The 27,331-nt window shown below is 37.6% G+C and overlaps 1 protein-coding gene and 1 long non-coding RNA gene across 3 annotated transcripts in view; one reads left to right on the top strand and one right to left on the bottom strand.

Moving 5' to 3' along the window:
• The window catches only part of LOC133617998 (leucine-rich repeat-containing protein 41-like), a 40,625-nt gene extending 14,404 nt beyond the window's left edge, over window positions 1–26,221 (bottom strand). Inside the window, exons 1-5 of one of the 2 annotated variants that reach the window (XM_061978448.1) lie at window positions 26,087–26,221; window positions 19,747–19,841; window positions 10,892–11,596; window positions 500–712; window positions 266–433 (exon numbers count right to left, since the gene is read on the bottom strand). In XM_061978448.1, the coding sequence (XP_061834432.1) occupies window positions 266–433; window positions 500–712; window positions 10,892–11,465 (955 nt within the window). In that variant the 5' untranslated portion in view covers window positions 11,466–11,596; window positions 19,747–19,841; window positions 26,087–26,221. The remainder of the gene's footprint in view (window positions 1–265; window positions 434–499; window positions 713–10,891; window positions 11,597–19,746; window positions 19,842–26,086) is intronic. The other variant, XM_061978447.1, reaches the window with a different exon arrangement.
• On the top strand, window positions 238–15,842 carry LOC133618000 (uncharacterized). The gene is made up of 3 exons (XR_009817099.2): window positions 238–448; window positions 522–683; window positions 15,726–15,842. It is a non-coding gene; the product is annotated as an uncharacterized lncRNA (long non-coding RNA).
• Window positions 26,222–27,331: the final 1,110 nt, after the last annotated feature.

Genomic DNA, 27,331 nt, shown 5'->3' with positions numbered 1-27,331 from the left:
CCAAAAATGTGTGCTGCAAAATGTTTTTGTCTACCTATTATGGCTTTTACGGTATCAAATCTCCCCAAACTAGTCAGAAAATGAGTTTTAGAATAACTTATAAACTGTAACGGCACAAACCAAGGGCAGTGTTGTTTGAATGTTTGCAAAGATAAGGTTGGTGTCAACTTCACACAGGATTATGTGGGCCTACTTCTCAGAACTGGGACAGACTTTGACCCAAATGTCCAAAGAGTTGTAACATTTCAAAGCGATGTGTGCTTACCTGACAGCGTGGTGAGGAGTTTCCTTTGAGAGAATCCGGTCGGCAGGTGCATGCCTTGCACATGAAGCCGGAGCAGGCGGGGGCAGCGTCTCAGCACGGGCAAGAGGAAAGTGGGCGAGGTCAGCTGCCCGTCCAGCGTGATTGACAGGCACTCCAGCCGAAGGTCACCTGCGGGACGGGAAGGTCAGAGCAGGCCAATGACACACACACACGGGTGAAAGCACCGAGACTCACTCAAGTCTCTCGTAAGGTGCAGGTTTTGCCCAGCGAAGTCCTCGAAATCCACTTTGAGCGTGGTCAGCCTGGGGCAGGCGTGCAGAAGGACGGCCAGCAGTGACGTGCATGTCACGGAGAAGATGGACAGATGTCTGAGGGAAGCGTGGGGGCGTCGGGACAGCTTCTCCAGCGCCGCCGCCAGGTACTCCACGTACTCCAAACTGATGGGCGCTGCACGGGGGAAAGTGGGGTCAGCTGGGGAGAAGTCTGCGCACGCAACTTTCACCTCAAACATCAAAGGTTGTTGGGGTTTAGCGGCGCTTAGTGGCGACTTGGCGCTAGTGCTGTTTCGCTGATTAAAACTCATTTAGTGAAGTGAAGTGAATTTTTGGCAGAAACTTTGAGGGGCAGGAATAAAATGACTGAAATATTGTATGGTAAAAAAACTATGTTGGTTATTAACAGACCACTTATGCTATTATTATGAAAATGGTTAGTAAAAAATGTAATCAATATGTTCTGGGATTCTGCTTGGCCTTGGGATTTTACAATATACATTTCTGCTAGTCTTTGTTTATATAGCTTTAAGACACACGTGTCAAACTCAAGGCCCGGGGGCCAGATCCGGCCTGACACCTTATTTAATGTGGCCCAGGAATAATGTGCACACTTCATCTTTCTAACTAAACGTTTGCATTGTTTACATTTTGACAGAAAAAAAATGTACCGTATTTTCCGCACTATTAGCAACACCTAAAAACCACAAATTTACTCAAAAGCTGACAGTGCGGCTTTTAACCCGGTGCGCTTTATATATGGATTAATATTAAGATTCATTTTCATAAAGTTTCGGTCTCGCAACTACGGTAAACAGCCGCCATCTTTTTTCCCCGTAGAAGAGGAAGTGCTTCTTCTTCTACGCAAGCAACCGCCAAGGTAAGCACCCGCCCCCATAGAACAGGAAGCGCTTCTTCTTCTACTGTAAGCAACCACCCGCCCGCGTAGAAGAAGAAGAAGCGCGCGGATATTACCGTACGTTTCATTTCCTTTGTGTGTTTACATCTGTAAAGACCACAAAATGGCTCCTACTAAGCGACAGGTTTCCGGTTCATGAAAAGACGCAATCTCTCCATCCGCACACGGACTACTATTTCACAGCAACTGCCTAAAGACTTTCAAGAAAAGCTGGCTACTTTCCGTGCATATTGTAAAAACAAGATAGCTGAAAAAAAGATCCGGCCAGAGAACATTATCAACATGGACGAGGTTCCACTGACTTTTGATATTCCTGTGAACCGCACTGTGGATACAACGGGAGCACGTACGGTGAATATTCGCACCACAGGGAATGAGAAGTCGTCCTTCACTGTGGTTCTAGCTTGCCATGCTAATGGCCAGAAACTTCCACCCATGGTGATATTCAAAAGGAAGACCTTGCCAAAAGAGACCTTTCCAGCCGGCGTCATCATAAAAGCTAACTCGAAGGGATGGATGAAGAAAAGATGAGCGAGTGGTTAAGGTAAGTTTAAGTTTACGCGAAGAGGCCGGGTGGCTTTTTTCACGCAGCTCCGTCCATGTTGATATACGACTCCATGCGCGCCCACATCACGCTGGTTTTTAATATATTATTAAAGTTTGACTGACCTATCTGACTGTTTTTTTGACATTCCTTTAGCGCAGTTAGATGCGGCTTATAACACGGGGCGGCTTATAGGTGGACAAAGTTTTGAAATATGCCGTTCATTGAAGGCGCGGCTTATAACCCAGGGCGCCTTATGGTGCGGAAAATACGGTACATGACATTTCACATGTTTTAAACTTTGTTATCACGGCAAACTCACACGTTCTTCGACTGCTCCCTTGGACTGGAGTGTGTGCTACTTTTCTCCTCGTCGTTTTGTAAAATCTTGCAATCTTCCGCCCTTTTTGATTACATCCCGAGGAACTCTTATTCTGATTCTTATTCTTATTCTAGTCCTTCATACCGACAGCCATCAGACTGTATAAAGCATATGTTCCTTTTTGATTGTACTTAAATGTATAATAGACTGTATTTATGTTATTCACATGTGAATAATGCTGTGTAATAGACTGTATTTATATTATTCACATGTGAATAATGCTGTATAATAGACTGTATTTATATTATTCACATGTGAATAATGCTGTATAATAGACTGTATTTATGTTATTCACATGTGAATAATGCTGTATAATAGACTGTATTTATGTTATTCACATGTGAATAATGCTGTATAATAGACTGTATTTATATTATTCACATGTGAATAATGCTGTATAAACGACTGTACTTATATTATTCCCATGTGAATAATGCTGTATAATAGACTGTATTTATATTATTCACATGTGAATAATGCTGTATAATAGACTGTATTTATATTATTCACATGTGAATAATGCTGTATAATAGACTGTATTTATATTATTCACATGTGAATAATGCTGTATAATAGACTGTATTTATATTATTCACATGTGAATAATGTTGTATAATAGACTGTATTTATGTTATTCACATGTGAATAATGCTGTATAATAGACTGTGTTTACGTTATTCACATGTGAATAATGCTGTATAATAGACTGTATTTATATTATTCACATGTGAATAATGCTGTATAATAGACTGTATTTATATTATTCACATGTGAATAATGCTGTATAATAGACTGTATTTATATTATTCACATGTGAATAATGCTGTATAATAGACTGTATTTATATTATTCACATGTGAATAATGTTGTATAATAGACTGTATTTATGTTATTCACATGTGAATAATGCTGTATAATAGACTGTGTTTACGTTATTCACATGTGAATAATGCTGTATAATAGACTGTATTTATATTATTCACATGTGAATTATGCTGTATAATAGACTGTATTTATATTATTCACATGTGAATAATGCTGTATAATAGACTGTCCTTATATTATTCACATGTGAATAATGCTGTATAATAGACTGTATTTATATTATTCACATGTGAATAATGCTGTGTAATAGACTGTATTTATATTATTCACATGTGAATAATGCTGTATAATAGACTGTATTTATATTATTCACATGTGAATAATGCTGTATAATAGACTGTATTTATATTATTCACATGTGAATAATGTTGTATAATACTGTATTTATATTATTCACATGTGAATAATGCTGTATAATAGACTGTATTTATATTATTCACATGTGAATAATGCTATATAATAGACTGTATTTATATTATTCACATGTGAATAATGCTGTATAAACGACTGTACTTATATTATTCCCATGTGAATAATGCTGTATAATAGACTGTATTTATATTATTTCCATGTGAATAGTGCTGTATAATAGACTGTATTTATATTATTCACATGTGAATAATGCTGTATAATAGACTGTATTTATATTATTCACATGTGAATAATGCTGTATAATAGACTGTATTTATATTATTCACATGTGAATAATGCTGTATAATAGACTGTATTTATATTATTCACATGTGAATAATGCTGTATAATAGACTGTATTTATATTATTCACATGTGAATAATGCTGTATAATAGACTGTATTTATATTATTCACATGTGAATAATGTTGTATAATACTGTATTTATATTATTCACATGTGAATAATGCTGTATAATAGATTGTATTTATATTATTCACATGTGAATAATGCTGTATAATAGACTGTATTTATATTATTCACATGTGAATAATGCTGTATAATAGACTGTACTTATGTTATTCACATGTGAATAATGCTGTATAATAGACTATTTATATTATTCACATGTGAATAATGCTGTATAATAGACTGTATTTATGTTATTCACATGTGAATAATGTTGTATAATACTGTATTTATATTATTCACATGTGAATAATGCTGTATAATAGACTGTATTTATATTATTCACATGTGAATAATGTTGTATAATACTGTATTTATATTATTCACATGTGAATAATGCTGTATAATAGATTGTATTTATATTATTCACATGTGAATAATGCTGTATAATAGACTGTATTTATATTATTCACATGTGAATAATGCTGTATAATAGACTGTACTTATGTTATTCACATGTGAATAATGCTGTATAATAGACTATTTATATTATTCACATGTGAATAATGCTGTATAATAGACTATATTTATGTTATTCACATGTGAATAATGTTGTATAATACTGTATTTATATTATTCACATGTGAATAATGCTGTATAATAGACTGTATTTATATTATTCACATGTGAATAATGTTGTATAATACTGTATTTATATTATTCACATGTGAATAATGCTGTATAATAGATTGTATTTATATTATTCACATGTGAATAATGCTGTATAATAGACTGTATTTATATTATTCACATGTGAATAATGCTGTATAATAGACTGTATTTATATTATTCACATGTGAATAATGCTGTATAATAGACTATTTATATTATTCACATGTGAATAATGCTGTATAATAGACTATATTATTCACATGTGAATAATGCTGTATAATGGACTGTATTCATAGTATTCACATGTGAATAATGCTGTATAATAGACTGTATTTATATTATTCACATGTGAATAATGTTGTATAATAGACTCTATTTATATTATTCACATGTGAATAATGCTGTATAATAGACTGTATATATATATATCATTCACATGTGAATAATGCTGTATAATAGACTATTTATATTATTCACATGTGAATAATGCTGTATAATAGACTGTATTTATATTATTCACATGTGAATAATGCTGTATAATAGACTGTATTTATATTATTCACATGTGAATAATGTTGTATAATAGACTCTATTTATATTATTCACATGTGAATAATGCTGTATAATAGACTGTATATATATATATCATTCACATGTGAATAATGCTGTATAATAGACTATTTTTATTATTCACATGTGAATAATGTTGTATAATACTGTATTTATATTATTCCCATGTGAATAATGCTGTGTAATAGACTGTATTTATATTATTCACATGTGAATAATGCTGTATAATAGACTGTATTTATGTTATTCACATGTGAATAATGCTGTATAATAGACTGTATTTATGTTATTCACATGTGAATAATGCTGTATAATAGACTGTATTTATATTATTCACTTGTGAATAATGCTGTATAAACGACTGTACTTATATTATTCCCATGTGAATAATGCTGTATAATAGACTGTATTTATGTTATTCACATGTGAATAATGCTGTATAATAGACTGTTTATGTTATTCACATGTGAATAATGCTGTATAATAGACTGTATTTATATTATTCACATGTGAATAATGCTGTATAATAGACTGTATTTATATTATTCACATGTGAATAATGCTGTATAATAGACTGTATTAATGTTATTCACATGTGAATAATGTTGTATAATAGACTGTATTTATATTATTCACATGTGAATAATGCTGTATAATAGACTGTATTTATATTATTCACATGTGAATAATGCTGTATAATAGACTGTATTTATATTATTCACATGTGAATAATGCTGTATAATAGACTGTATTTATGTTATTCACATGTGAATAATGCTGTATAATAGACTATTTATATTATTCACATGTGAATAATGCTGTATAATAGACTGTATTCATATTATTCACATGTGAATAATGCTGTATAATACTGTATTTATATTATTCACATGTGAATAATGTTGTATAATACTGTATTTATATTATTCACATGTGAATAATTCTGTATAATAGACTGTATTTATATTATTCACATGTGAATAATGCTGTATAATAGACTGTATTTATATTATTCACATGTGAATAATGCTGTATAATAGACTGTATTTATATTATTAACATGTGAATAATGTTGTATAATACTGTATTTATATTATTCACATGTGAATAATGCTGTGTAATAGACTGTATTTATATTATTCACATGTGAATAATGTTGTATAATACTGTATTTATATTATTCACATGTGAATAATGCTGTATAATAGATTGTATTTATATTATTCACATGTGAATAATGCTGTATAATAGACTGTATTTATATTATTCACATGTGAATAATGCTGTATAATAGACTGTATTTATATTATTCACATGTGAATAATGTTGTATAATACTGTATTTATATTATTCACATGTGAATAATTCTGTATAATAGACTGTATTTATATTATTCACATGTGAATAATGCTGTATAATAGACTGTATTTATATTATTCACATGTGAATAATGCTGTATAATAGACTGTATTTATATTATTAACATGTGAATAATGTTGTATAATACTGTATTTATATTATTCACATGTGAATAATGCTGTGTAATAGACTGTATTTATATTATTCACATGTGAATAATGTTGTATAATACTGTATTTATATTATTCACATGTGAATAATGCTGTATAATAGATTGTATTTATATTATTCACATGTGAATAATGCTGTATAATAGACTGTATTTATATTATTCACATGTGAATAATGCTGTATAATAGACTGTATTTATATTATTCACATGTGAATAATACTGTATAATAGACTGTATTTATATTATTCACATGTGAATAATGCTGTATAATAGACTGTATTTATATTATTCACATGTGAATAATGTTGTATAATACTGTATTTATATTATTCACATGTGAATAATGCTGTATAATAGACTGTATTTATATTATTCACATGTGAATAATGCTATATAATAGACTGTATTTATATTATTCACATGTGAATAATGCTATATAATAGACTGTATTTATATTATTCATATGTGAATAATGCTGTGTAATAGACTGTATTTATATTATTCACATGTGAATAATGCTGTATAATAGACTGTATTTATATTATTCACATGTGAATAATGCTGTGTAATAGACTGTATTTATATTATTCACATGTGAATAATGTTGTATAATAGACTGTATTTATATTATTCACATGTGAATAATGCTGTATAATAGACTGTATTTATATTATTCACATGTGAATAATGCTGTATAATAGACTGTGTTTACGTTATTCACATGTGAATAATGCTGTATAATAGACTGTATTTATATTATTCACATGTGAATAATACTGTATAATAGACTGTATTTATATTATTCACATGTGAATAATGCTGTATAATAGACTGTATTTATATTATTCACATGTGAATAATGCTGTATAATAGACTGTATTTATATTATTCACATGTGAATAATGTTGTATAATACTGTATTTATATTATTCACATGTGAATAATGCTGTGTAATAGACTGTATTTATATTATTCACATGTGAATAATGCTGTATAATAGACTGTATTTATATTATTCCCATGTGAATAGTGCTGTATAATAGACTGTATTTATATTATTCACATGTGAATAATGCTGTATAAACGACTGTACTTATATTATTCCCATGTGAATAATGCTGTATAATAGACTGTATTTATATTATTCACATGTGAATAATGCTGTATAATAGACTGTATTTATATTATTCACATGTGAATAATGCTGTATAATAGACTGTATTTATATTATTCACATGTGAATAATGCTGTATAATAGACTGTATTTATATTATTCACATGTGAATAATGTTGTATAATACTGTATTTATATTATTCACATGTGAATAATGCTGTGTAATAGACTGTATTTATATTATTCACATGTGAATAATGCTGTGTAATAGACTGTATTTATATTATTCCCATGTGAATAATGCTGTATAATAGACTGTATTTATATTATTCCCATGTGAATAATGCTGTATAATAGACTGTATTTATATTATTCCCATGTGAATAATGCTGTATAATAGACTGTATTTATATTATTCCCATGTGAATAATGCTGTATAATAGACTGTATTTATATTATTCCCATGTGAATAATGCTGTATAATAGACTGTATTTATATTATTCCCATGTGAATAATGCTGTGTAATAGACTGTATTTATATTATTCACATGTGAATAATGCTGTATAATAGACTGTATTTATATTATTCACATGTGAATAATGCTGTATAATAGACTTTATTTATATTATTCACATGTGAATAATGCTGTATAATAGACTGTATTTATATTATTCACATGTGAATAATGCTGTATAATAGACTATTTATATTATTCACATGTGAATAATGCTGTATAATAGACTGTATTTATATTATTCACATGTGAATAATGTTGTATAATACTGTATTTATATTATTCACATGTGAATAATGCTGTGTAATAGACTGTATTTATATTATTCACATGTGAATAATGCTGTATAAACGACTGTACTTATATTATTCCCATGTGAATAATGCTGTATAATAGACTGTATTTATATTATTCACATGTGAATAATGTTGTATAATACTTTATTTATATTATTCACATGTGAATAATGCTGTATAATAGACTGTATTTATGTTATTCACATGTGAATAATGTTGTATAATACTGTATTTATATTAGTCACATGTGAATAATGCTGTGTAATAGACTGTATTTATATTATTCACATGTGAATAATGCTGTATAATAGACTGTATTTATATTATTCACATGTGAATAATGCTGTATAATAGACTGTATTTATATTATTCACATGTGAATAATGCTGTATAATAGATTGTATTTATATTATTCACATGTGAATAATGCTGTATAATATACTATATATATTATTCACATGTAAAAAATACCTACCGTAAGTGTTTATTGTCTATTGTGAGCGAACTGCCGTGCTGAATTTCCCCCAGGGATCAATAAAATACTTTCTATTCTATTCTATTCTAATTTGATGGATAAATGACTTTAAAATCGTGACTCCAGCAGATTTGGATTTGAACAGAACATTTTTTTGGATCATTCATGTTGCAATATTAGATCAAGTTTAAAAGATATAAAATTGCTTGCAGTACAAAATGAAAAGTTGAATACATTTACAAAGAAAAGACGCGTATTAATTCCAGGCTTTAAAAATAATAAAGATAATTAAAGCTGCAAGCAGCGTTGTTCGGGCCCGCGTATTTGGCAGGTGCTAGTCCTAAGTGTCCCAATACTTTTGTCTACTTTTAGTCTGAAGTGTCCCAAGACTTTTGTCTAGTGTACCTACCTTGTCTGCATTGTGTGGGCACGTTGGTGCTTCCTGCTTTTAAGCAGCCATCTTAAAAAAACAGCAGCGCAGCAGCATCAGCGCAGCGGGTCTTTGAAGGGTCATAAAATCAAAACCGGAGCAGTTAATTAAAAAGCGCTTCTGTTGTTGTAATCACAAGGGTTCAATGTCTCTCCTGTGTTAGTTTGAAGGCGAAACGACAAACCGGTTTGTACAAAAATTTTGTTTTGAAGGGGGAATAGCAAACTTCCTGTTGATTTTTGCTGGGGGTTGTCAATTTATGAAAGGTAGGTCTAAGTGAGACCTACATAGAGATTTTTGTTTCATCTCTCTCCGACCTTCCCAGTGGGAGTTACAGGCAGTTTTGTCTGATTTTTCATCCGAGGAGCAGTTTTTTGTGCGTTTTATTAAAAAATTGCTGTAGAGCACAATTTTTAGATTTGGGGTTAGGTTTTTTCATTACATAACAGTTTTAGCCAGTCCTGATGTGTGTGTTCAGTTCGGTGAGTTTTGAAGCATGTTAAGGGGGTCAAATTACAGCTCAAAGATGCAAAAGTGACTGTTTTTAGTACTTTTTTGTCTTGAAGGGGGAATTGCCAACTTCCTGTTGATTTTAGCCCGAGAATGTACCATTATGAAAGTTAGGTCAGACCTACATAGAGGATTTTGTTTCATGTCTTTCCGACCTTCCTAGTGGGAGTTACAGGCAGTCTAGTTTTTTTTTTTCCTAGGGGGCGCTAGAGCGCAATTTTGATTTTTGCAGTTTGTTTTTTTTATTAAAAGACAATTTTCGCAGGTCCTGATGTGTGGGTCAAATATGGTGAGTTTTGAAGCATGTTAAGTGGGTCAAATTACAGCTCAAAGAGGCGGCGGAAGAATAATAAAGAATAAAGAATAAAACGAACGAATAACAATAGGTCCTTATGTCCCATTGCATAAGGACTCCTTTTGCAATGGGCCATTGCGGGCCCTAATAAAGAAAATAGCGGATTGCTTCCCGATGTGACGTCACGTTGTGACGTCATCGCTCCGAGAGCGAATATTAGAAAGGCGTTTAATTCGCCAAAATTCACCCATTTAGAGTTCGGAAATCGGTTAAAAAAATATATGGTCTTTTTTCTGCAACATCAAGGTATATATTGACGCTTACATAGGTCTGGTGATAATGTTCCCCTTTAAAGTAAGAAAAATACATGCAGAAGACAGAAGGTGGATTACTCACAGTCGCTGTTCAGCGTCAGAGACGTCAGGTTGGAGCAGGAAGGAAGTATTTCCGTCAGCTTCATCAAGAGACTTGGTGAACACTCCACCAGCTTCAGATGTTCAATGACTCGTTTTGGACACTCAGCGCATGTTTGGATTTCTTCACAAAAATCGGATTTGTGCTTCTTTGCCGGGGGGCCTTCTTTGTCGTCTTCTTCTGTGCGTCCCCCGCTCAGACATCCTCCAGCCAACAGCACTTTAGATAAGAGGCTCTCTTCACAGGTGCGTAGAATGACTTGTTTGGTGACGCCATGTTGCACCAGGCGATGGATGATGCCCATCAGTAATTCCTCCTTCTCCCTGGGCTCAGTCTTCTCCAACCACAATGTGAGCTTAGTCACCGTCTTCTCTAGAACGCTGAGAACGGGCGTCTCTCTCGCTATCAAGTTGACCTTAAAGTTGTGCTTGGAGGACAGTGTCAGGGAGTTGATGCTTTTAGCTGCCGCCAGCAACAAGGCTGAGGTGTTTGAATGCTTCCAAAGAGTGGAAGAAAGGTGCCAGTCGTTGATGACGGTGGCAAATATCTGCTCCATGACTGCTTGTTTCACGTCTTGCTCCGTCTGAACCTGGGACTTCTGGAATCCCAGACATGAAAGCGCGTCGGTCGTCTTCTTGCCTTGCAATCGCCGGGAGAGTTCCACCCATGAAGAGAGCGTGGATATTCCTGGGAGGAAACATGAAGAGAGTGTGCTGAGTGTATGGCAGTGTTTTTCAACCACTGAGATACAGTCTGGTGTGTCGTGGGAGATTATCTAATTTCACCTATTTGGGTTAAAAATCTCCCTGTATGATCAGTGTCAGAGCTTGGTCCGCATTGCCGGCAGTAAGTCGGACACGTTTCCAGTGAGGGTTGGACTCCGCCAAGGCTGCCCTTTGTCACCGATTCTGTTCATAACTTTTATGGACAGAATTTCTAGGCGCAGTCAAGGCGTTGAGGGGATCTGGTTTAGTGGCTGCAGGATTAGGTCTCTGCTTTTTGCAGATGATGTGGTCCTGATGGCTTCATCTGGCCAGGATCTTCAGCTCTCGCTGGATCGGTTCGCAGCCGAGTGTGAAGCGACTGGGATGAGAATCAGCACCTCCAAGTCCGAGTCCATGGTTCTCGCCCGGAAAAGGGTGGAGTGCCATCTCCGGGTTGGGGAGGAGATTTTGCCCCAAGTGGAGGAGTTCAAGTACCTCGGAGTCTTGTTCACGAGTGAGGGAAGAGTGGATGGTGAGATCGACAGGCGGATCGGTGCGGCGTCTTCAGTAATGCGGACGCTGTATCGATCCGTTGTGGTGAAGAAGGAGCTGAGCCGGAGGGCAAAGCTCTCGATTTACCGGTCGATCTACGTTCCCATCCTCACCTATGGTCATGAGCTTTGGGTCATGACCGAAAGGACAAGATCACGGGTACAAGCGGCCGAAATGAGTTTCCTCCGCCGAGTGGCGGGGCTCTCCCTTAGAGATAAGGTGAGAAGCTCTGTCATTCGGGGGGAGCTCAAAGTAAAGCCGCTGCTCCTCCACATGGAGAGGAGCCAGATGAGGTGGTTCGGGCATCTGGTCAGGATGCCACCCGAACGCCTCCCTAGGAAGGTGTTTCGGGCACGTCCGACCGGTAGGAGGCCACGGGGAAGACCCAGGACACGTTGGGAAGACTATCTCTCCCGGCTGGCCTGGGAACGCCTCGGGATCCCCCGGGAGGAGCTGGACGAAGTGGCTGGGGAGAGGGAAGTCTGGGCTTCCCTGCTTAAGCTGCTGCCCCCGCGACCCGACCTCGGATAAGCGGAGGAAGATGGATGGATGGATGGGTTAAAAATATTTTTTGCAAAGCAGTAATTATCGTCTGCAAATGATGTGTTGTTGTTGAGTGTCGGTGCTGTCTAGAGCTGTGTAATACTCTTCCATATCAGTAGGTGGCAGTAGGTAGCTATTGCTTTGTAGATGTGGGAAACAGCGGGAGGCAGGGTGCAGGTAAAAAGGTGTCTAATGCTTAAACCAAAAACTAAACAAAAGGTGAGTGCCCCTAAGACAGGGGTCGGCGAGCCGCATGCGGCTCTTTGATCACTCTGATGCGGCTCAGCAGCTTACTTGGTGAACCCCCCCAATTTTCCCGTGAGACTTCCGGATTTCAGTGCCTCTCGCAGAAAACTCCCGGGATTAATATTCACCGATTTTCACCCTTACAGCTATAATAAGGGCGTGCCATGATGGTACAACATTTGGCGCTCTCTACAATCTGTATTAACAGCGTGCCAGCCCAACACTTGTTATACAATATACATCTTCAGCTTGCTCACGTACGTGACAGCAAGGCAGGCCCGGCCCTAATCAATCTGGCGCCCTAGGCAAGATTTTAGGTGGCGCCCCCCCCCTCCACATCGGCAGTGAAGTGTATATACTCACAAGAACCCGAATAGCTTTGTCTTTGACCTTTTTTTTTTTACTTACAACTATACCTAATATATAAAGGGGTGGAAAAGTGACTATTACCTGCAGGGCAAACATTAGCTAACCAGAAGGCAATAACAATGTAAACAAAAAACACCTGCTTAAAAGATCTAATACAAATGTCCCTGAGGAATGTAAGGTGGGAGTACTGTAATTACCTAACGTTACATTATTATTTTCCATAACAATTTAGCCCCCTCCACAATATTAACCCGACGTTAAAACAGAATTAGCTATTTATTGATTAGCAATTGCCGAGTCATGTAACATTAGCTTAATGCTAAAAAGCCAGGTTACTATCACATTCTGTAACAGACAAATAATTTCATGTAGGCTAACGTTACCTACCTGCTAACTCTGTCTTTTCTCGTTTCTCCTCCTCTTCTTTTCTCTTTTTTCTTCCCTGGGCACCTGACAGTTTTGGCCGTTTTGACATCTTGTGTTGATTTTTTGATGTGGTGACGTCCAAAAAGAGTCATGATACGGGAAGGGAGGGGGCGCACCGTGCGGGGGGAGGAGGGGGGGGGGGGGGCGTAATGTTGTAACAAATAATATTTCTATTAAATAGGCTTTACTTTGCATTTTAATTAACGTGAGATTATTTTTTGTATTTAGAAATAATAGTAACAACTTTTTTTTTTTTTTTCTCCAACATTTGTGGCACTGGCATGGCATGGCGCCCCCTGATGGACGGCGCCCTTAGCATTTGCCTATACGGCCTATGCCACGGGCCGGCCCTGCAGCAAGGCATACTTGGTCAACAGCCACACAGGTTACACTGACGGTGACCATATAAAAAAAACTTTAACACTCTTACTAATAATGCGCCACACTTTGAACCAAAACCAAACAAGAATGACAAACACATTTCGGGAGAACATCTGCACCTTAACACAACACAAACACAACAGAACAAACACCCAGAATCCCATGCAGCCCTGACTCTTCCGGGCTACATTATACACCCCTGCTACCACCAAACCCCGCCCCCAACCCAACCCTGCTCCCTCACACATTACCCCCGCGCCCCCCTCCCCTCTGTGCGTCGGTTGAGGTGGGCGGGGTTTGGTAGCGGGGGTGTATAATGTAGCGGGGGTGTATAATGTATCCATTGCAGGATGGATATCACTCAGTGTTAAAAGCCATGGAATAAAAGTATGTTTTTAAGAGAGATTTAAAAACAGGAAGAGAAGAGGCTTGTCTAACACTCAGGGGTAGGTCGTTCCAGAGCTTGGGAGCAGCAACGGCGAAAGCTCTGTCACCTCTAAGCTTCAGCCTTGTGTCAGGGACCGTCAACAGCAGCTGATCGGCTGATCTTAAGGATCGGGTGGGGCAGTAAGGCTGAAGGAGGTCGGAGAGATAGGTTGGCGCGAGGTTGTTTAGACATTTAAAAACAAATAAAAGGAGTTTAAAATTGATTCGGTAACGCACAGGGAGCCAGTGAAGGGACGCTAAAATAGGGGTGATGTGCTCACGTCTGCGGGTCTGTGTTAGCAGACGAGCAGCAGAGTTCTGCACTTTCGCTATTTGGCGTAATTGATAAAAGCTTTTTTGAACGACGCTGCTGATTTGTTTTTCGAATTTAAAATCTGAGTGGAACTTTACCCCCAGGTTTGTGACACAGTCGCTGAGATACGGGGTCAGAGTGCCGAGGTCAACGTTGGGGGAGGGAGAGCGACTTGGACCGAACAACATAACTTCTGTTTCGTCTTCATTTAGGCTCAGGAAGTTAGCTGAAAGCCAGACTTTGATGTCGTGCAGGCAGTCAAGACGTTGAACCGTGTTATTGTGATTTTGGTCAAATCACATGCCTGAAAGACTTACTGTGGAGCAAAGACAATGTACTGTACATCCGAACATGAATGTCCCCACAAAGAAGGATAAAAACAACTGAAATATTCTTGATTGCTAAAACAAAGTAGATGCGGGAAATATCGCTCAAAAGGAAGACATGAAACTGCTACAGGAAAATACATAAAAAAAGGGAAAAATCCACCAAAATAGGAGCGCAAGACAAGAAGTAAAACACTACACACAGGAAAACAGCAAAAAAGTAGGGTGTGATGTGACAGGTGGTGACAGTACACCTACTTTGAGACAAGAGCTATAGTGATGCATGCTTGGTTATGCTTTAAAGTCATATCCAACAATTGCCACAACTTTTTACTGTCAACTTTTTTAATGATTTCTACTGGTGGTGTGCCTCCGCATTTTTTAAACGCAACAAATGTGCCTTGGCTCCAAAAAGGTTGAAAAACACTAGTGTGTGGTACGGCAGCTGCACGGGCACAGAGAGAAACACACTTCAGAGGGTGATAAAAAGTTCCATGAAGATGACTGGCTGCTCTCTCTCCTCTCCCTAGGTGAAGTGTACAGTGCCAGGTGCCTCAAAAAGGCCCAAAACATCATAAGGGACCCATCTCACCCCGGACATCAACTTTTTTTGAACTACCGAGGTACAGGACAATAAAATGCCGCACAAACAGAAACACTTTTTACCTGAGAGCAATAAACAAGCATGACTGTGCATGTGAGCTTGCTACTTTTATGTATTTTAATCTATTTATCTGAGTACCATGTTCTTATGTGTCATTAGGAATTTGCACTAAATCAATCCGTATTTTCCGCACCATAAGGCGCCCTGGGTTATAAGCCGCGCCTTCAATGAACGGCATATTTCAAAACTTTGTCCACCTATAAGCCGCCCCGTGTTGTAAGCCGCATCTAACTGCGCTAAAGGAATGTCAAAAAAACAGTCAGATAGGTCAGTCAAACTTTAATAATATATTAAAAACCAGCGTGATGTGGGCGCGCATGGAGTCGTATATCAACATGGACGAAGCTGCGTGAAAAAAGCCACCCGGCCTCTTCGCGTAAACTTAAACTTACCTTAACCACTCGCTCATCTTTTCTTCATCCATCCCTTCGAGTTAGCTTTTATGATGACGCCGGCTGGAAAGGTCTCTTTTGGCAAGGTCTTCCTTTTGAATATCACCATGGGTGGAAGTTTCTGGCCATTAGCATGGCAAGCTAGAACCACAGTGAAGGATGACTTCTCATTCCCTGTGGTGCGAATATTCACCGTACGTGCTCCCGTTGTATCCACAGTGCGGTTCACAGGAATATCAAAAGTCAGTGGAACCTCGTCCATGTTGATAATGTTCTCTGGCCGGATCTTTTTTTCAGCTATCTTGTTTTTACAATATGCACGGAAAGTAGCCAGCTTTTCTTGAAAGTCTTTAGGCAGTTGCTGTGAAATAGTAGTCCGTGTGCGGATGGAGAGATTGCGTCTTTTCATGAACCGGAAACCTGTCGCTTAGTAGGAGCCATTTTGTGGTCTTTACAGATGTAAACACACAAAGGAAATGAAACGTAATATCCGCGCGCTTCTTCTTCTTCTTCTACGCGGGCGGGTGGTTGCTTACAGTAGAAGAAGAAGCGCTTCCTGTTCTATGGGGGCGGGTGCTTACCTTGGCGGTTGCTTGCGTAGAAGAAGAAGCACTTCCTCTTCTACGGGGAAAAAAGATGGCGGCTGTTTACCGAAGTTGCGAGACCGAAACTTTATGAAAATGAATCTTAATATTAATCCATATATAAAGCGCACCGGGTTAAAAGCCGCACTGTCAGCTTTTGAGTAAATTTGTGGTTTTTAGGTGCGGCTAATAGTGCGGAAAATACGGTAGTTTGCTTGCAATTTTCTTGTACAATGTACAAACCCCGATTCCATATGAGTTGGGAAATTGTGTTAGATGTAAATATAAACGGAATACAATGATTTGCAAATCATTTTCAAGCCATATTCAGTTGAATATGCTACAAAGACAACATATTTGATGTTCAAACTCATAAACATTTTTTTTTTTGTGCAAATAATCATTAACTTTAGAATTTGATGCCAGCAACACGTGACAAAGAAGTTGGGAAAGGTGGCAATAAATACTGATAAAGTTGAGGAATGCTCATCAAACACTTATTTGGAACATCCCACAGGTGTGCAGGCAAATTGGGAACAGGTGGGTGCCATGATTGGGTATAAAAGTAGATTCCACGAAATGCTCAGTCATTCACAAACAAGGATGGGGCGAGGGTCACCACTTTGTCAACAAATGCGTGAGCAAATTGTTGAACAGTTTAAGAACAACATTTCTCAACCAGCTATTGCAAGGAATTAAGGGATTTCACCATCTACGGTCCGTAATATCATCAAAGGGTTCAGAGAATTTGGAGAAACCACTCCACCTAAGCAGCTAAGCCCGTGACCTTCCATCCCTCAGGCTGTACTGCATCAACAAGCGACATCAGTGTGTAAAGGATATCACCACATGGGCTCAGGAACCCTTCAGAAAACCACTGTCAGTAACTACAGTTGGTCGCTACATCTGTAAGTGCAAGTTAAAACTCTCCTATGCAAGGCGAAAACCGTTTATCAACAACACCCAGAAACGCCGTCGGCTTCGCTGGGCCTGAGCTCATCTAAGACGGACTGATACAAAGTGTAAAAGTGTTCTGTGGTCTGACGAGTCCACATTTCAAATTGTTTTTGGAAACTGTGGACGTCGTGTCCTCCGGACCAAAGAGGAAAAGAACCATCCGGATTGTTATAGGCGCAAAGTGGAAAAGCCAGCATGTGTGATGGTATGGGGGTGTATTAGTGGCCAAGACATGGGTAACTTACCGTATTTTCCGCACTATTAGCCGCACCTAAAAACCACAAATTTACTCAAAAGCTGACAGTGCGGCTTTTAACCCGGTGCGCTTTATATATGGATTAATATTAAGATTCATTTTCATAAAGTTTCGGTCTCGCAACTACGGTAAACAGCCGCCATCTTTTTTCCCCGTAGAAGAGGAAGTGCTTCTTCTTCTACGCAAGCAACCGCCAAGGTAAGCACCCGCCCCCATAGAACAGGAAGCGCTTCTTCTTCTACTGTAAGCAACCACCCGCCCGCGTAGAAGAAGAAAAAGCGCGCGGATATTACCGTACGTTTCATTTCCTTTGTGTGTTTACATCTGTAAAGACCACAAAATGGCTCCTACTAAGCGACAGGGATCCGGTTCATGAAAAGACGCAATCTCTCCATCCGCACACGGACTACTATTTCACAGCAACTGCCTAAAGACTTTCAAGAAAAGCTGGCTACTTTCCGTGCATATTGTAAAAACAAGATAGCTGAAAAAAAGATCCGGCCAGAGAACATTATCAACACTGACTTTTGATATTCCTGTGAACCGCACTGTGGATACAACGGGAGCACGTACGGTGAATATTCGCACCACAGGGAATGAGAAGTCATCCTTCACTGTGGTTCTAGCTTGCCATGCTAATGGCCAGAAACTTCCACCCATGGTGATATTCAAAAGGAAGACCTTGCCAAAAGAGACCTTTCCAGCCGGCGTCATCATAAAAGCTAACTCGAAGGGATGGATGAAGAAAAGATGAGCGAGTGGTTAAGGTAAGTTTAAGTTTACGCGAAGAGGCCGGGTGGCTTTTTTCACGCAGCTCTGTCCATGTTGATATACGACTCCATGCGCGCCCACATCACGCTGGTTTTTAATATATTATTAAAGTTTGACTGACCTATCTGACTGTTTTTTTGACATTCCTTTAGCGCAGTTAGATGCGGCTTACAACACGGGGCGGCTTATAGGTGGACAAAGTTTTGAAATATGCCGTTCATTGAAGGCGCGGCTTATAACCCAGGGCGCCTTATGGTGCGGAAAATACGGTACACATCTGTGAAGGCACCATTAATGCTGAAAGGTACATACAGGTTTTGGAGCAACATATGTTGCCATCCAAGCAACGTTACCATGGACGCCCCTGCTTATTTCAGCAAGACAATGCCAAGCCACGTGTTACATCAACGTGGCTTCATAGTAAAAGAGTGCGGGTACTAGACTGGCCCGCCTGCAGTCCAGACCTGTCTCCCATTGAAAATGTGAAGCCTAAAATAGCACAACGGAGACCCCCGGACTGTTGAACAACTTAAGCTGTACATCAAGCAAGAATGGGAAAGAATTCCACCTGAGAAGCTTCAAAAATGTGTCTCCTCAGTTCCCAAACGTTTACTGAGGATTGTTAAAAGGAAAGGCCATGTAACACAGTGGTGAACATGCCCTTTCCCAATTACAAAATTCTAAGTTAATGATTATTTGCAAAAAAAATTTAAACATTTATGAGTTTGAACATCAAATATGTTGTCTTTGTGGTGCATTCAACTGAATATGGGTTGAAAAGGATTTGCAAATCATTGTATTCCGTTTATATTTACATCTAACACAATTTCCCAACTCATATGGAAACGGGGTTTGTACAATGACAATAAAGATATATTCTAAGACAAAGTGTTTCGCCGCCATTGGCCACGCTTGCAAGTTACTCACAGGCTCACCTTTGAGGTTGAGGCCCTCTTGAAGCTCATCCAGCTGGATCACATCCAAACAGGGAAGAAGATCCTTTAGGAGGTTCTTCGGAAGACCTGAGGACATAAGTTGGAGCATGTCACCAGAACTAACTGACAGGACCTCGGAACTTTTCTGTTATTCATTCTCGCTATTATTCGGATTGATCAAAAATTCGCTTAGTCTTTGTCTCAAGTGGAAAGTCTCAAAATATGCACCATCATGACATCATACAACATTCCAGAAGGGTGGATCTGTTTCTTTTCCCCCAGCAGGTGAATGAACTCTTAGCGTCTAACAATCTCTACAAATATTGAACGCTTTATTCAACACATTTCATATTGATAACCATTCCAGTACGTGTCTATCGCCATTTATGTTGATTTGATTGATCGAGACTAAGGCTGAAACGACGCGTCGACGTCATCGGTTACGTAAATACGTCGACGCCGTTTTTGTGCGTCGGCGCGTCGCATATTTACGTCACTCTACTTTACTGTCATGGCGGAGCGCAAAGCAGACGATGCGAGCGAGGGGAAAAAAGCACGCCAAAAGTCGTCAAAAGTGTGGGAGTATTTCAATAAACGGCCTAATAATGTTGTTGTATGCACACTGTGTCGAGCGGAAATGGCCTATCATAGCAGCACAACGGCTATGAACGAACATTTGAAAAGAAAACCCCCGACAGCGTTCTTGCCATCACCATCAACAAGTCAATCGTCCGCGTGCGTATACGTTGTCATTATTACACAAAAACATGAATGTGTCATTTGTATCTGCGTTGTAAATTCATAAACTAAAGCACCGTTTCGCTCTGAGAGGCGCGTTTGGCGTGCCTGTTCAGTGTTTACAAAGACGCGCTCCTCTTTAACGCTGTGGAGAGGCGGCGGCGGCGAGCGAGCGGCGAGGCGGGGCGCGCCGGGAGCGACGCCGCAATCGTGCCCAGGTGCGCGATCCGCGCAGTTGGAAGAGAAAAGACTTTGTGTAAAATTAAAAGATTGTAAACCTGGCAAAGCCGTCTGGCGTTCAGTCTGTCGGTCCTGAAAGAACCCCACGGCACAAGAAGTGTCACAAACGCTAACGTTAATTAGTTGTGCAAATACCTTTTACAACATTAACAGTTACATATACTATGTACAAACCAACAATTAACTGTCACTTTAATCATACTATCATTGTTGTGTTATTAAGCAAAATAAGCAATACTTTTACTTTTGTTGAAATGTTTACACTGTACACTTTTTTGTATTGGATGTTTAGCTTTATTTTTGCACATTTTAGCAAATAAGCAATACTTTTACTTTTGTTGAAATGTTTACACTTGTTACAGAATATTTCCGTTTTGCACTTTTTTGTATTGGATGTTTATCTTTATTTTTGCACATTTTAAAGCAAAATAAGCAATACTTTTACTTTTGAAATGCTTATACTATTCCAGAATATTAAGATTTGCACTGGATGTTTACTTTTATATTTGCACATTAAAAAGCAAATAAGCTACTTTTAATTTTGTTAAATGTTAAAAGTTTTAAATGTTTACATTGTTACAGAATATTTTGTCATGTTGTTGTCAATGTTGACTGAGTGGCCATACTTTTTTTTTTGTAAATAAAAGCCATGCCTTTTGAAAAAACTGGCCTACATTTATTTTTTCCTCTTCATTTTAAATTAAAAAAAAAAATCGGTAAAAGGAAAAATAATCTATAGATTAATCGAAAAAATAATCTATAGATTAACCGATTAATCGAAAAAAAATAATCTATAGATTAATCGATAGAAAAATAATCGTTAGCTGCAGCCCTAATTGAGACTTTTATTAGTAGATTGCACAGTACAGTACATATTCCGTACAATTGACCACTAAATGGTAACACCCCAATAAGTTTTTCCACTTGTTTAAGTCGGGGGTCCACGTTAATCAATTCACGGTAGATACATTTTGCACACTTTGCATGTGACCCTTTGGAATATAACATTTGTGAACCATGACTGACGACCTGATCCTCGGAAGGGGATCAAGATAAACGATTCTTTCAAATGGTATTTTTAATGACTATTCTCATTAATTTGGGTCTTTGTTTATCCCAGGGGACGGCAATCTTTACCAGTCAAAGAGCCATGCGTGCCGTGATGGTACAGCATATAGCGCCCACTACAACCAGCGTGTCTGCTTGCCCACGTAGGTGACAGCAAGGCATACTTGGTCAACAACCACACAGGTTACACTGACGGTGGCGGTATAAAAAAAACTTTAACACTCTTACTAATAATGCGCCACACTGTGAACCCACACCAAACAAGAATGACAAACACATTTCGGGAGAACATCTGCACTGTAACACAACATAAACACAAAAGGACAAATACCCAGAATCCAATGCAGCCCTAACTCTTCCGGGATACATTATACACCGCCGCTATCAAACCCCGCCCACCTCAACCGACGCACAGAGAGAGGGGCGCGGGGGGGTTGATGTGTGAGGGAGCAGGCTTGGGGTGGGGGCGGGGTTTGGTGGTAGCAGGGGTGTATAATGTAGCCCGGAAGAGTCAGGGCTGCATGGGATTCTGGGTGTTTGTTCTGTTGTGTTTATGTTGTGTTAAGGTGCAGATGTTCTCCCGAAATGTGTTTGTCATTCTTGTTTGGTTTCGGTTCAAAGTGTGGCGCATTATTAGTAAGAGTGTTAAAGTTGTTTTATATGGTCACCGTCAGTGTAACCTGTGTGGCTGTTGACCAAGTATGCCTTGCTGTCACGTACGTGAGCAAGCAGAAGATGTATATTGTATAAAAAGTGTTGGGCTGGCATGCTATTAATACAGATTGTAGAGGGCGCCAAATGTTGTACCATCATGGCACGCCCTTATTATAGCTGTAAGGGTGAAAATCGGTGAATATTAATCCCGGGAGTTTTCTGCGAGAGGCACTGAAATCCGGAAGTCTCGCGGGAAAATTGGGGGGTTCAGCAAGTAAGCTGCTGAGCCGCATCAGAGTGATCAAAGAGCCGCATGCGGCTCTGGAGCCGCGGGTTGCCGACCCCTGGTCTATCCATACACTTGGGTAAAACGGAATCCATCCGATTTGGATCCCAAATCAACCTTAAGAAAGTCAATGACTTCACTATAAAAGTGGGTGACATTGTTATCACCAGGAAAGATGAGGTCACCTACCTACTGTAGGTTCCATTCTAGAGGCTAATCTTTCCTGTGATAAAATGGCAACTAAGGTCATCAAAAAGGTCAACCAACGAACGAGATTTCTCTACAGAATCTCCTCTCTGGTCAACAAAAGCACCATGAAGATTCTAGCGGGAACTCTCGTTCAACCCTTTTTCCATTACGCATGCACCTCCTGGTACCCTAGCACCTCCAAAACCCTCAAATCTAGACTCCAAACATCCCACAACAAGCTAGTCAGATTACTTCTAGACCTCCACCCCAGATCACACCTCACTCCTACCCACTTCTCCAAAGTGGGCTGGCTCAGGGTGGAGGACAGAGTAAAACAACTTGCACTGAGCCTGGTCTATAAAATCCGCTACACCTCCCTGATACCAAAGTACATGTCAAACTACTTCCTTAACGTAAATGACCGCCATAAACCCAGATTCTGATCTAACAAAGGTCATAAGTCATTCTCTTTCTATGCCACATCAATATGGAATGCACTCCCAACAGGTGTAAAAGAAAGGGCATCTCTATCCTCCTTCAAAACCGCACTAAAAGAACACCCCCAGGCAACTACAACCCTAAACTAACACCCTCCCCGGATTGTAAATAACCAAATGTAAATAATCAAATGTATATACTTATTATGCTTTCTGAACTCACTATGTTCTCTGCTCGCTGTCAGTCCTACACTGTTTCAATGTCCATTTCTCTGATGATGCAATTGTTGATGACTGAAGTGCTGATATCAACCAAACTTTACCCCCCGGATTGTAAATAATTCAATGTTTATACTCTGATGATTAACTTGTGTGATGACTGTATTATGATCAGAGGTGGGTAGTAACGCGCTACATTTACTCCGTTACATCTACTTGAGTAACTTTTGGGATAAATTGTACTTCTAAGAGTAGTTTTAATGCAACATACTTTTACTTTTACTTAAGTATATTTATAGAGAAGGAACGCTACTTTTACTCCGCTACTTTTATCTACATTCAGCTCGCTACTCGCTACTAATTTTTATCGATCTGTTAATGCACGCTTTGTTTGTTTTGGTCTGTCAGACAGACCTTCAAAGTGCCTGCCTTACTGGTGACGTTTCACTTCGTTCCACCAATCAGATGCAGTCACTGGTGACGTTGGACCAATCAAACAGAGCCAGGTGGTCACATGACCTGACTTAAACAAGTTGAAAAACTTATTGGGGTGTTACCATTTAGTGGTCAATTGTACGAAATATGTACTGTACTGTGCAATCTACCAGTACAAGTTTCAATCAATCATTCAAAAGTGTGAAGGAAAAAAGATACTTTTTTATTTCAACCGTACATCCCGTCAAAAGCCTAAAGACTGACTGCACAGTTCCTGTCTTCACAATAAAAGTGCCGCTCCATCGCGCCTGCGCTTTCAAAACAAGAGTCTCCGAAAGCCAGCGCAAACAAGCTAGCAAGCTAAGGAGTTTGACGCCAATATATTTCTTGTAAAGTGTATAAAAAGGAATATGGAAGCTGGACAAATAAGATGCCAAAAACCCACCACTTTCATGTGGTATTAGACAGAAAGGAGGAACTTTTTTTCTCCTCCATTTGAAAACGTGGACGTTATCATCACTACTGTCTGATTACAATCAATGCAAGTCATCAGAATCAGGTAATACACCAACTTATATTCTTGTCTTCATGAAAGAAAGGAATCTATGTGTTAAACATGCATGTATATTCATTAAAACACCTTTAACATGTAAACAAAAACAGCAAAATAAATACATAAAAATTATATACTGTATATATCAATGTATATGTATGTATATATATATATATATATATATGAGTGTGTTTGTTACTCATCAGTTACTCAGTACTTGAGTAGTTTTTTCACAACATACTTTTTACTTTTACTCAAGTAAATATTTGGGTGACTACTCCTTACTTACTTTTACTTGAGTAATACATCTCTAAAGTGGTTAAGAGGGGAGGAGTATATTGACAGCTAGAATTCACCAAGTATTTCATACATACATATATATATATATATATATATATATATATATATATATATATATATATATATATATATATATATATATATATATACACACATATATATATATATATATACATATATATATATACACATATATATATATACATATATATATATACACATATATATATATACATACATATATATATATATATACATATATATATATATCCTGAAAATATGCAAACAAATCTGTGTTTAGATAATTGATACTTCAAACTTGCATAAATATAACATGAATATAAGATAACTTGGCTTCTGTGAGCTTCAAATTGTAATGAATAAAATGGTAAAGTTGTTGATAAACAAGCAATTATTTTAATAATTAAATATGGGCATTTTAAATGAATTATTATGATCATTTAAAATTAATTATTTCAAACGTATTTATTTTAATGTACCGGTATAAATTCTATGGCTGGATGTAATAAGGAGTCAGAAAAAAATACAAATAAAAATACAATTAATTTGGATGTTTTTAGCAAAATATTGTAAACATTTATTTCGTTTTTTTTTTTAATTAATAAATATATTTATTTTTAGGTAAGATAAACATAATAATACAATTTATCTCTAGTCTGGATGATTTAGTTCTTGTCACCCTGTTGTCCTCCCGTCTGAAAAAAGGCTGTCCTCATGGAGCTGGAGGGGGCGTGGCCTCCAGCTCCGACTGAAAATCGGGAGATTTTCGGGAGAATATTTGTCCCGGGAGGTTTTCGGGTGAGGCGCTGAATTTCGGGAGTCTCCTGGAAAATTCGGGAGGGTTTGGCAAGTATGTTAACATGTAACCCGCTATGAAATGTTTTATTGTTAAATTCATATTCGATAATATAATGCAAAAAATCGGTTTGAATCAAGAATCGATTCTGGCTCTAATCGTCACCTTAATCGCAATCGAATTCCCTTAATCCCTTTTTGAAAACCAGCTGTAAAACTAGAATAAAAAGTTTTACGTCCGGCAACAACTTCAATATTGTCAACAAATACGTTTTTTGTTAAAGGTTTTTATGTCGTTTATGTCATCATTAATGAAGCTTTGTTTGCTTCCGTGTATTTCTAAGGCGCAAGCATGCATTCATTCGGACTTTTTGGAAAAAGCTTTCAATTTACTTACCAAGTATCGCCGTTGTCCCCAAAACATGAAAATGTTCACTGACAGCGTTGAGACACAAAGTATTTAAAGACATTATTACCATTATTTGTGACCATAATCGTTATTTTCGGCCTGACAACTTCATAGGCTTTGACACACCGGCGACCAGATTTCAATGCAACACACATGACGTCATTTCCTGTGATGTCAAAGAAAATGAGCGACATCTAGTGGCTGGGAGAAGAAAACGCATGCACGCTTTCTGTGAAAAATCCGTAGACACTTTATTGTCTTCTCAGCCAAGACGGCGAACGATCGGTTAGGTTTTGGATATTGATGTTTTCGTTTCATGAATGGGAATTGAAGAAACAAAACGATTCGTTTATTTGAATTTCATTTTGGAATACTAAAAATGTAATTAAAAAACCAAGCATTTTCTTTTCAAAAAGCAATTAACTGTATCCACAAACGGCTTTGCTTTTTTATTTCATGTGTCATATGACAAAACTAATAGTCAACAGGAACGAAAAAGACCTTATTAAAAATATGTTTTCTTATTTTTATTATTTATATAAACGCACGATGCAGCAACCCGCATTTAAATAGCCACTTCCGGTTCCGGTGTCGGAATTTCAGAAAATATTTTTAGTTCTTGCTGACTTTCCGTTTTGTAATATGAAATATAAAGTGAAAGCAAAGCCGTCTTTTTTTTTTTTTTTTAAATCTAGTGAGTAATTTTTGATACTGAAAAATAACTTTCCAATTATTTTTTCTTGTGTTTAATTTTTGAATTAACCCATTATTTTTGTTTTCAAATTACCATTCCATCCATCCACCCAATTTCTACCGCTTGTCCCTTGTCGGGGTCGGCTACATTTCTTCATGAAAAGAAAATTCCATGACCAAAACATATATTTATTTTCTATTTTAGTTTTACACAGAGGTGGGTAGTAACGCGCTACATTTACTCCGTTACATCTACTTGAGTAACTTTTGGGATAAATTGTACTTCTAAGAGTAGTTTTAATGCAACATACTTTTACTTAAGTATATTTATAGAGAAGGAACGCTACTTTTACTCCGCTACTTTTATCTACATTCAGCTCGCTACTAATTTTTATCGATCTGTTAATGCACGCTTTGTTTGTTTTGGTCTGTCAGACAGACCTTCAAAGTGCCTGCCTTACTGGTGACGTTTCACTTCGTTCCACCAATCAGATGCAGTCACTGGTGACATTGGACCAATCAAACAGAGCCAGGTGGTCA

The sequence above is a fragment of the Nerophis lumbriciformis genome, linkage group LG18, assembly GCF_033978685.3.
Source record: "Nerophis lumbriciformis linkage group LG18, RoL_Nlum_v2.1, whole genome shotgun sequence".
Lineage (NCBI taxonomy): Eukaryota > Metazoa > Chordata > Actinopteri > Syngnathiformes > Syngnathidae > Nerophis > Nerophis lumbriciformis.
This window is presented reverse-complemented; position numbering and strand designations above follow the sequence as displayed.